This window comes from Vipera berus, assembly GCF_964194415.1.
Source record: "Vipera berus genome assembly, chromosome: 5".
NCBI lineage: Eukaryota > Metazoa > Chordata > Lepidosauria > Squamata > Viperidae > Vipera > Vipera berus.
Window position 1 is genome coordinate 102,210,122 of NC_138207.1, and position 12,500 is coordinate 102,222,621.

The 12,500-nt window shown below is 40.3% G+C and overlaps 1 protein-coding gene across 3 annotated transcripts in view; it reads right to left on the reverse strand.

Annotated features, from left to right (window-relative positions):
* Nucleotides 1-12,500, reverse strand: part of LOC308669163 (calcium-activated potassium channel subunit alpha-1) — a 463,457-nt gene that overhangs the window by 327,841 nt on the left and 123,116 nt on the right. For all 3 annotated transcript variants that reach the window (XM_081329724.1, XM_081329723.1, XM_081329725.1), the window contains exon 2: nucleotides 1,928-2,092. In XM_081329724.1, the coding sequence (XP_081185850.1) occupies nucleotides 1,928-2,092 (165 nt within the window). The remainder of the gene's footprint in view (nucleotides 1-1,927; nucleotides 2,093-12,500) is intronic.

Below are 12,500 nucleotides of genomic sequence, written 5' to 3' on the forward strand. Positions count from 1 at the left end.
GTTTCCACTCATGGGCCTTTGGTGCTATGGAGAATCAAATCAATAAATCCCCATGACAGCCCTTCAAATATTGGAAGAATGCTATCATGTCGTCCCCAGTCCTTCTCTTTATTAGACTTGACATACCTAGTTCCCTTAACCCTTAACAGTAACAAACCAAGTTAAACTGCAGAGAAAGTAAGCACGAAACAAAGGATCCTGTTCTAGCTGCCAAATTATAAAAAGCATCCCAGAAGGTTGTTTTTCTTTCCACCGTTTTGTTTTCTTAATACTTGGGATTAATTTAGAATGGAAGGAGTTTTCACAAACTGTTCCTGCTTTTTGACAGCTGCCTAAGCAGCAAAAGACACAACTTTTGAAATCATTTTCACACATGTGCTTGCTGAGCGAGTTTCCTACTTTATTTAACATGCGAAAAAAGAGGGGGGGCAATGTAAGTGGCTATTCCACTTTTTGTTTTATTATCCACAGGTCACTTCTCAGCCATGCTGTAGCAGAGTAATTTTTTTTTACTAGGTTGGGGAAGATAAAATGAAAAAGCGTTAAGACAAGTTTTCAAATCAAATACTTATAGCCTTTGACCGGTCTTCACAATAAAAAAGGATAGTTTGACACAATTTGTCACTTATTTATGTACATGAAGGAATGGCAGAACTGGAGGAGGTGGAGTCCAAAGAGAGTTCAGCCTAGAATCCCTACATAGTCACAAGCGAACTAAGTCAACTTCCTTGAATTCTTTTCACCCAAATCTAACTCCAAGCAGGCATTAGCTGTTAGTTGAGAAATTTCCTACGCATAGTCGTTTTAGCAATAAATCAATTCTTCATCATACAAAAACTTTTAGAATAATTGTAACACTTATTCTTTTTTAAAAAAAACACGCTCAGCATTAAAGAGAGCTAATTAACCCCCATTAGTGTGTTTTAGTAGTCCAATGTTTTCATTTACTCTATATAAAAGCCTTCATTACAAAAACAGGATTACTGCTACAGTGGCTACGTTGAAAATGACTGCGCACAAATGAAGAGATATTTCCCTTCGGATGTAATGAATAATGAATCACAACCGTTTAACGATCATAAAGGAACAATATCATGTTCAGAGAATGATTTTTCTCAGCACTATGCTGACTGGCTTATCAGACCATCAACAGTCATATATGTGCAGCCTGATTTTAAATACAAAATTCCTGATAAAACACTGTTAAGTAGATAATATAATTCTGTAGTCATTGGCAAAAGGTGATTGCCACATTACAGCCATAAAAAGGACGGATTAGTCAGAATTCTTGATCTTCCCCGAAATGTCAAGCTAACCTTAAGAACGGAAGGTGCTGTAGATCAATTAGTCTAGCAATTTTAACTATAGACCATGTAGTGGTGTGCTATCACAATAACATAATAGTACATGTTGTAAGTAGCATTTAAGTTTTCCAAACACACTGTGAAGTCTACACCGTAGAACTGAAGTAGATCCACATGGTCACTATTGACCATGAACACCAAGCATCTGCAATGTAACCCCAAAACATCTATTTATTAGTACTTAATGCCCACCTTAACATAACTTAATGAGTTACAATGACATCAGAACGACACCACGTGTGCCGTGATGTCACTGAGCTTTGGTGTGATTATGAAAAGACTTGATAACAAATGCATAAGCTGCATCACTTGTGGGGTCACACCATGACGTGTGGGTTGTCTTCTTGCTGTCCCATCCTCCTTACACACACACACACACACACACACACACACACACACACACACACACACACACAGAGCCATGTCAGTCCATGAAGCCAGTGCAAGCTCCAACTGTCCCATCAAATACTTGCTGATCGTTCCAGGCATCAGCTAACTCCTGGAATCTAAAATTCACACAAGGGAAATAAAAAAAAACCCGAAACAAGATTGGGAACACTCACAAGAACTCTGCCAGTTAAGGTCTGGGCTGAAATCATCACCCCTGCCCAGTCTTTCACAGAGGTCATCCAGCCCACTTCTGCCGCCACCGTTTCTTCTTTTTCTTCTGTGCCTTTCAAATCCCCATCTGCCAGAGTCTCCACATTGCTAGTTATCTTCTGGGCCTCCTGGAAAACAGAAAAGAGAGAGGATAATTAGAAGGGCCATGATGGAAAACCACAAGGAAATGAGTTAAAATGCAGCAGTTAACGTTCTATCTTAGCACGAGTGAGCAAATCCTGTTCCTTAGCCAACCACACACAAATCTCAGTGGTGGGATTCAGCTGGTTTGCACCACTTCGGCAGAAGAACCGGTAGCTAATTTATTTTTTTGTTGCCCAGGCCAAGAACGGACTTCCGGAAGCGGCATCCACGCAGAGAACTGGTTGTTCACATATTTGAATCCCACCACTGACAAATCTCATAAGCCGTACTCAATTCTTTGATTAATAACTATTGGATTAACAATAGACACTAAGTGTTAAATAGTGAGCTCCGGACCGCATGGCCAAGATGGACGACTCAGGACAACAGGAGTCAGCATTCCAACTCTTTACTGATGTAGCACAGACTGGGCGAACAAAGGGGCAACTGCCCCACTTATATACCTAGCCAGGTATACTTGGAAACAATCCCAATATCTGGATTTCCCGCCAAAGACTATCCTGCCAATCCAGACAGGGCACCTTGCTACCTGGTGGTGTCAATGGCTTATATCTGTGTCACATCCCCTATGTACATAACACTAAGTGTTCTGAATTCTGCTGCTCTCCTTACATCTCCTCTCATTGGAAAAGATTAGATTTTTCAAAAGAAGTCTAATCTTTTACATTTCTAGAGAGATGTTCCCTGAAGATGGGACAAAAGCTCTTGTCCCAGTGAACGACTCAGACTGGATCCAGGAAGATTAGATTTATTTCAACTCTAACCTTCTGAAGAAAGGATATGTTTTAAAAGTTGGATGTTCCTGTCCAGCTGAGCACAAGACACCACGTACTTCAATGGAAGTGATGGACCTACGGGAGAATCAGGGTTGGAGAGAAAGGGACAGGGTGTAGAAGAGACTAAGACTGTCTAAAGCAGGGGTCCACAACTCCCGGTCCATGGACCAGTACCGGGCCGCAACATGCCAGCAACTGGTCTGCACAAACAAGCAATGCCCCATCCCTGGGATGCAGGCAGCATACAAAACCACACACACTCTGGTCTGCGGAAAAACCTTTCTCCATGGAACCAGTCCCTGGTGCCCAAAAGATTGGGGACCTCTGGTCTAAAGGGCTAATGTAGAATGAGAGGGGTCACTGAATTCCCTTCCATCTCTATTCTGATGGAAGGAAGGAAGGAAGGAAGGAAGGAAGGAAGGAAGGAAGGAAGGAAGGAAGGAAGGAAGGAAGGAAGGAAGGAAGGAAGGAAGGGTGGGTTTGTTCCTGGGTTGACTGGTTACCCATTTATTTTAATCTGATTCATCTAAAGAACACATGCTTCTCTGCTTCAATTTTCCTGGACTTCCTTAAATTCTCTTAAGGAAACTAGAGTCACCCATGGATACAGATAAAACAACACCGGACGATGATTAGAGTGAAAAGAATGTCTGTAGATTGGTTGAACTTCCTAGGATAACATTTTTCTGCGCAAAGGAGAACCCAGAAGGAATGTTCAGTGTGAGGCATATTTCAAGAGTTGCTAGACAGACTGTTTAGGAATTTTAAACCCAAAGATGCTGGCTCCCTATTCTCTATGGACAACATAGCTGACATCTGAAACTCTGAAATAAACATAGCCAGGTTTATTATATGGCCTTCTATGTAAGTCTCTGTGCATAGAAAAAATTAACTGAGAAGCAACAAAATAAAATGGATATTAGTCATGCATTGTTTTTTAATTTATGGTTTCTAGAATTAGTTTCCCAAGGATGCTCACACTGGGCGGTGTGTGAAGTCTTAAATGCCAAGCAAAACTGAAATGCAAATTTCCAGCAGGATCACTATTTAAAAGAGTCGTTTGATTAATCCAAGAGAGAGCTTCCTCCCCACTAAGCCTTTACTGAGTCACTAGAGGGACAGGAAACAGCAAAACCACCTTTGAATCACTATTGGTCTACATCAGACATGTCAAACACAAGGCCCGGGGGCCGGATCCGGCCCACGAAGCGGTTTCATGTGGCCTGCGAAGCCATCCTGGAAACAGTGAGGGAACGGCCCCCACTGCCTTGGCCCTGGCCCAGAGACCCTCCTTCTGCCAGAGACCCTCAGATCTGTCCCACTCCTGCCCAGGCCCCCATAGGCACCCTTGATGACAACGATGTAGAGCTGGCCACGCCCACCCAGTAGGCCATACGCACACTAGCCACGCCCACCCAGTAGGCCACGCCCACCCGGCCCCCTGAGGGCAACCGCAATGCTGATGCGGCCCTCAATGAAATTGAGTTTGACACCCCTTTATCTTGGATGTAAGAACTCAGTAGTTTGGTAGTAGCTGCTTCTGGAGTCACCAAACATGAATGATGTAGACTCTACATCATTCCTGTTTGGTGACTCCAGAAGCAGCTACTACCAAACGACTGAGTTCTTACATCCAAGATAAATATGTTTCAGTCATGAATGGCACAAAAGGGGGAAATCATTAACCTCCAAGCAAGGAACGTCCTAGTTGATTCTTGGTCTCGATGATGGGTGGATTCATGTAGCCACCAACAACAACCCAAGAAAGACTTTGTCTTTATCTAATAACACACAGCTACTCCAGCCTTCTCCTGGGTCCTGTGTGATCTTTTTCTCTTATCCCAGGAACTTTAGGAAGTCCAGGAAAATTGAAGCAGAGAAGTATCTGTTCTTCAAATCAATCAGATAAAAAAAATATGGGTAAACAATCAACCCAGGAACAAATCTTCCTTCCTTCCTTCCTTCCTTCCTTCCTTCCTTCCTTCCTTCCTTCCTTCCTTCCTTCCTTCCATCAGAATAGAGCTGGAAGGAACCTTGGATATGTAGAGAGATAGCAATAGAGATCAATAGATTGATAGATAGAGATCAAGATAGAGATAAAGATAGAGATCAAGATAGAGATAGAGATAGACAGATAGAGATAGAAATAAATAGATAAAGATAGAAATAGAGATCAATAGATTGATAGAGATCAGGATAGAGATAGAGATCAATAGATTGATAGATAGAGATCAAGATAGAGATAGAGATAGAGATAAAGATAGAGATAGAGATAAAGATAGAGATAGATAGAGATAGAGATCAATAGATTGATAGAGATCAAGATAGAGATAGAGATGGAGATAGAGAGAGAGATCAATAGATAGAGAGAGAGAGATCAATAGATAGATAGAGATCAAGATAGAGACAGAGATAGATAGATAGATAGATAGATAGATAGATAGATAGATAGATAGAGATAGATAGATAGAGATAGATATAGATAGATAGATAGATAGATAGATAGATAGATATAGATAGATATGGATAGATAGATAGATAGATAGATATAGAGATCAATAGATGGAGAGAGAGAGAGAGAGAGAGAGAGAAAGAGAGAGAGAGAGAGAGATGGAGATGAAAAACTACAAAAATAAACCAAAACAAGAAAGGAACAGAGGGAGAAACTATCCATATCCACACATATAAATCAAATGTCCAGCAGATTTCTTCAGAGATGCAACCTTCTCAGTGGGCCGAGAACGTAAACAAACACAGTATTCCAGAAGGAATCGATAAAAATTGCCTTCACGATACAATCCAGCCTGGAAGAATCGCTCACATGCTGCAGAAAACGAGATTCAGTCCTAGGGGGGCTTCCTTAGCCAGCCACACATAATGAGACTTACAGTATTTCTGTGTAAAAACCAGCCTGGAGCAATGTGGCCTGTTTCTCTAAAATACTAGCCTTGGACAGGATTTATCCCACAAAGAAGCCACACACCAGCAAGAGCAATGGAGACGTCACACAAGAGCAGTAAGAAGCCAGAATCGACGCCAGTGGCTCTATAGTTTAAGATCTGGAGTATATATATATTTTGCCTCATCGTTTACTTGTTGCAGTGTCCCTTCAATCGAGCAAATCTAAGACACGTAAAGGTGACACCCAGCAACTTAAATATTTATTTCGATAAATGGAATGGAATAATCCATCATTGCACCCAATACCTCCAAAGTATCTCATCCTTTACATCCCTGATTCTTGAATAGCAAGATCAGGACAATTTTCTAAAATAAATTTTCCTTTTCCTTTCCCCTTCCCTTCCCTTCCTTAATTCTCCTTTCCTTCACTTCCCTTCTTTCCTTCCCTCCTTTCCTTTCCTTTCCTTTCCTTTCCTTTCCTTTCCTTTCCTTTCCTTTCCTTTCCTTCCCTTCCCTTCCCTTCCCTTCCCTTCCCTTCCCTTTCCTTTCCTTTCCTTTCCTTTCCTTTCCTTTCCTTTCCTTTCCTTTCCTTTCCTTTCCTTCGCTTGGTAGAAAGCTTTAATCTGAGCTATCCAGGACTCCGAGAAAGAGACAGTTCCAGAAGGCGAGAATGAAATTTTCACTGGCGCCTTAATTTAGAGGCGCATTCTAAGTTAATATTATCTTTATGCAGCCAGGCTGCTTACCTGTTGTTGTGTAAAGTATTCATTATTTTAATTGCTTGATGACAGGAACATATAAATAGAGCGAAGTGGGAGGGTGCATCCATTACTTGGTGCAACGTTGCCTCTCTTACATTTATAAATGTGGTGGAGACATCGCACGTTTATCAGAAGGGAAGATTTAGAGTTACACAACTAGAAGTCGGTGTTAAAGCTGTGATAGCGACTTCCTGTTAATGGGTGGGTGGGGGGAAATGGTTGGTTTGTCTAATATCACAGCATCCAACTTCCGATTCGTTTACCGTATTTATTTTTCGAAATAGTCAGGAGGCAGGAGAAAGCGCATTTATGTAGGGCAAGACCTATAAGGAAACTGGATCATGGTTACCAAAGACTAGCCAACGTTTCTCAAAGCTGGGTAGACATTTTAAAGCTGTCCTCTCGGATCAAAAACCCCTCCCTGACAAAATGGTGCTTGTGGGCAGATACCCAACCCCCACCAATATCCAAAACGTCAACCTCCATCACAGCCAGCTCTGCCACATATTAAAAAGACAAAGATTGAGGCCCATTTTCTTCCCTAAGGGGTCATAGAAACCATCATGTTCTTCCACTGTCTTAATGCCTAAACTGGAGGAGCAAAGAAATGTTTTAGATTGAATCTCTGCAAATCTGTCCTTATTTCTTTTCTCTGAAAGCATGCCAAGTCTTTCTCTCTTTAATACGTGAGAAAGCTCTGCCTTGGGCGGGCAATGGGAGTTGTTTTTCTGTCTATAACCTGCATGGACTGTGGACATCCCCACTTCGAAATTATAAAAAATAGATATAGCTCGGGTTTTAGATGTTGGCAGTGCTTTGCTCTCCAAGCTTGCCATTTTGGAATAGAATGGAATGGAATGGAATGGAATGGAATGGAATGGAATGGAATGGAATGGAATGGAATGGAATGGAATGGAATAGAATAGAATAGAATAGAATAGAATAGAATAGAATAGAATAGAATAGAATAGAATAGAATAGAATAGAATAGAATAGAATAGAATAGAATAGAATAGAATAGAATAGAATAGAATAGAATAGAATAGAATAGAATAGAATAGAATAGAAAATGGAATGGAATAGAAAAAATGGAATGGAGAGTGGAGTGGAATGGAATGGAATGGAATGGAATGGAATGGAATGGAATGGAATGGAATAGAATAGAATAGAATAGAATAGAATAGAATAGAATAGAATAGAATAGAATAGAATGGAATGGAATGGAATGGAATGGAATGGAATGGAATGGAATGGAATGGAATAGAATAGAATAGAATAGAATAGAATAGAATAGAATAGAATAGAATAGAATAGAATAGAATAGAATAGAATAATGATAATAGAATAGAATAGAATAGAATAGAATAGAAAAAAGATAATAGAATAGAATAGAATAATGATAAGAATAGAATAGAATAGAATAGAATAGAATAGAATAGAATAGAATAGAATAGAATAGAATAGAATAGAATAGAATAGAATAGAATAGAATAGAATAGAATAGAATAGAATAGAATAGAATAGAATAGAATAGACAGAGTTGGAAGGGACCTTGGAGGTCTTCTAGTCCAACCCCCTGCTCAACCAGGAGATCCTATACCATTTCAGACAAATGGTTGTCTCTTTTTAAAAACTTCCAGTGTTGAAGCACCCACAACTTCTGGAGGCAAGCTGTTCCACTGAATAATTGTTCGAAATGTCAGGAAATGTCTCATTTTTAGGTTGCTTCTCTCCTTGATTAGTTTCCATCCGTTGCTTCTTGTCCTGCCTTCAGGTGCTTTCGAGAACAGCTTGACTCCCTCTTCTTTGGGGCAACCCCCTGTCACGTCACCCCTCGTCCTTCTCTTCATTAGACTAGACCAGGGGGTAGGCAACCTTGGCTCTTTTATGACATGTGGACTTCAACTCCCAGAATTCCTGAGCCAACATGGCTCAGCTTGGAAACCTCTCCCTTTCCCCTCAGCGTGGCTGGCTCAGGAATTCTGGGAGTTGAAGTCCACGAGTCATAAAAGAGCCAAGGTTGTCTACCCCTGGACTAGACATACCCAATTCCAGCAACCATTCTTCATGTGTTTTAGCCTCCAGTCCCCTGATCATCTTTGTTGCTCTTCTCTGTACTCTTTTAGTTTAGTTTAGAAATTTAGTTCCCAAATTTCATTACCAGGCTAGGTAATATCGTCAGCGGACTTCTACCCTTCTACCGAAGTCCTGCTGATAATGACCAAAGTCATGATGAAAGGCAGTTTCTTGTGATTTATGTTCATGTACTCGCTCAAATGGAAAATAGGAAAAATGCAAACAATTTCATGCTAGTAGCAGAGCTTCACTTGTCACCTCCTCTGGTTCTCCAAAAGTGAGACCAGACACTCCTCTTCAGGTTAAAAATATCAATATTGGTTATAAATCATTACCCGTGTGAGTTTAATGACAGTTAACCTCAGCAAGAGTTTCTGACCCTTAAGGAAAAAAAATTATAGTGCCACAATTTAGGGTGAAACTTAGGTAAGAATGAGGATAAATGATCCCATTACAACAGTGTCATGCTTAAAATCAAGATGCATTGCTGTTCAATGAAAATACCACAGTTGGATTAAATACTATAGGGAGGAGGAGGAGGAGGAGGAGGAGGAGGAGGAGGAGGAGGAGGAGGAGGAGGAGGAGAAGAAGAAGAAGAAGAAGAAGAAGAAGAAGAAGAAGAAGAAGAGGAGGAGGAGGAGGAGGAGGAGGAGGAGGAGGAGGAGGAGGGGGGAGGAGGAGGAGGAGGAGGAGGAGGAGAAGGAGGAGGAGGGAGGAGGAGGAGGAGGAGGGGGGAGGAGGAGGAGGAGGAGGAGAAGAAGGAGGAGGAGGAGAAGGAGGAGGAGGAGGAGAAGGAGGAGGAGGAGAAGAAGAAGGAGGAGGAGGAGGAGGAGGAGAAGAAGAAGAAGATGAAGATGAAGAGGAGGAGGAGGAGGAGGAGGATCCCTACTTTACAATTCACTTGCTAAGTCAATTTAGATGTTGTCAGATCAGGATACGTAAAGTAATTTGAGGGGGAAAGGCTTAAACCCCATGTTAACTGTAAGCAAATGTGATACATGTCTTTTTTTTCAATCCAGATGTCAGCAAGTCTAAATAGAACCACAGAAAATGATTGTGATTGTAATAACTTGAGGAAGAGGAGGAGGAGTCCAGCCCATGGTTTACAATAAGCCTTATTTCTCTCTCGCTCTCTCTTTCTTCTTGAACATACTTCCCTGAATGTCCCAAAATGTAATTGTTCAGGGCTGAATTGCTTTTACTGGAATTTAATTCATTTTAATCTAATCTAATTTAATTTGAGGCTCTGTCCAACTCCAAATGACTCTGAGCAGTGGAAGAACTGACCCAGCACCAGCTTTAAGATTGACAAAAATTAATTAATTAGTTTTCGTAAGTGTGTCTTGCTCATCTGCAGGGAAAAAAATGTGAATACTATCTTATTAAATACCCCCCCCCCAAAAAATAATAAAGCCGCTCATAAATCTAAACGGCAGAAAACCATTACAGTGGGAAAACGCCATTAGGTAGCAGTTACTAAGACTAAGATGTTTCTTTCAAAAAAAAATTGATTAAAAGCTCTTCTCCTTCCTACAGAAAAAGGTTGAATTTAAATAGCTTTGGAGAGAAATTAGGAGTCGCGGGAGAATGCTGTTTAAGGTTGGCCCAAATTTTAACCTAAGTGGAAGAATCTCCAAGGAAAACCCACCCAATCTACCCTTAAGAAAAGCGACTATACGACCACATCCATAACTAAAAATAAAAGAAAGAGAAATACATCTTCCATATTTGTTGGATACATCAGCGTTTCATCATTCAAATTGGCACCGTCGCCAATCAGCCGTTATTCCAATCCAGTATTAAAGGGAATAAACTCTCCGTGTCAAACAGTAAGCTGCGGTTTTGTTTTCTGATGAATTTTACTAAGCCTCATTCCACCTTCTCCCCCAAATAATGCACATTCTCCCTTCGGATTTCAGCGGTGTCCTAGCCGGAGCTCATAAAATGAATGTTTTGTCCTTTTTTTTTCAGCCGCAACTGTATAATTGTACAAGGGCTTTGAGGGTTTATTATCTGAAGAACTAAGGGCCCTGACTTCCTAAATGAAGGAGGTTCAACAGTAAGGGATGTCCTGATTTATAGCAGAATCTCAACTTCGGGAGAGTCTGGATAGATGAGTTAAATTCAGAAGTTTCTTGTTTAGAAAGGCAGGGACCCACACAGAAAGAGGAGGAGGAGGAGGAGGAGGATAGGTGCTAAGTTATAGATTTATTCAGTGCTTTTTTTGTAAAAGAAAAAGGTGCCGGAACTCACACGTCTTACAACCCGCCTTGGCTACCCTACGAGGTTCCATCCAAAAAAGGTGCCGGAACTCCGTTCTGAGCGTTCTATGAGAAAAAAAGCCCTGGATAGATGATAGATAGATAGATAGATAGATAGATAGATAGATAGATAGATAGATAGATAGATAGATAGATAGATAGATAGATAGATAGATAGATAGATAGATAGATAGATAGATAGATAGATAGAGTGCTTTTTTGTAAAAGAAAAAGGTACCGGAACTCACACATGTCATACAACCCGCCTTGCCTAACCTACAAGGTTCCATCCAAAAAAGCTGCCGGAACTCCGTTCTGAGCGTTCTATGAGAAAAAAAGCCCTGGATTTATTCAGATACAAATCACATGGGCATCACCTTGCTGGATTTCCTATTGCTTGGTGAATCAGCAGCTGGGTACGTGAACTGACTTGTGAGTGTGTGTGTGAGGTGGAGGATGACTGGAGAAGCAACAGCAAATGATGGTTCATTCCGAATTTAAATCTGGACGTAAGAATGCCAAGCAAAGCCCATGGGTTTTTTTTATGTTGTCAGTCTTTTGTAAAAGTATTAAAAGGACATCTCCTAACAACAGCATTTGTGTATTCAGTGAGGGAAAAAAGTATTTGATCCCCTGCTGATTTTGTATGTTTGCTCACTGACAAAGAAATGATCAGTCTATAATTTTAGTGGTAGGTTTATTTTAACAGTGAGAGACAGAATAACAACAAAAAAATCCAGAAAAATGCATCTATCTATCTATCTATCTATCTATCTATCTATCTATCTATCTATCTATCTATCTATCTATCTATCTATCTATATCTATATCTTTATCTATACCAATTGATCTACCTACAATACCTGTCTGTCTGTCTATCTATCTATCTATCTATCTATTGACAAAGAGAACCAGAAAAATCTACCATTTTGACTATCATCTATCTATCTATCTATCTATCTATCTATCTATCTATCTATCTATCTATCTATCTATCTATCTATCTATCTATCTATCTCCATCTATCTATATATCACCTATCTATCTATCTATCTATCTATCTATCTATCTATCTATCTATCTATCTATCTATCTATCTATCTATATCCATCTATCCATCCATCTATTCTATCCATCTATCTCTGTCTATCCATCCATCCATCCATCCATCTATTTGATCAATCTCAGGTTCACGGGTGGTACTTTGAGTGGGATCTTTAAAAAAATATGTTTCTTTTTAATCCTTACTTCTCAACTTTTGCTCATTTGGTACTTTCAGGATCTGAGTGAACTCATTCCTGTGCCAAGGGATGCAATCACATTTAGACACTGAATTATTTAGAGTTCCACTTAACTGTTTACTTGGGCCCACATGGGAGTGCATGAAACAAGTTTACCTTATAGGGGGTTGCAGCAATTACACCAACAGCAAATGGACTGCTACCTCCAGAGCTATTGCGGAAAAGGGGGCACCGAATATGAACTTGCAACATTTGCTCTCTTCATACCTGATTTTTTTTTTTAAAGCAAAGGAAATATTTCGGGAGCAGAACAATGTAAAGTTTAAATTCAAGCTAAGAAGGTCTCAGTTTAAAT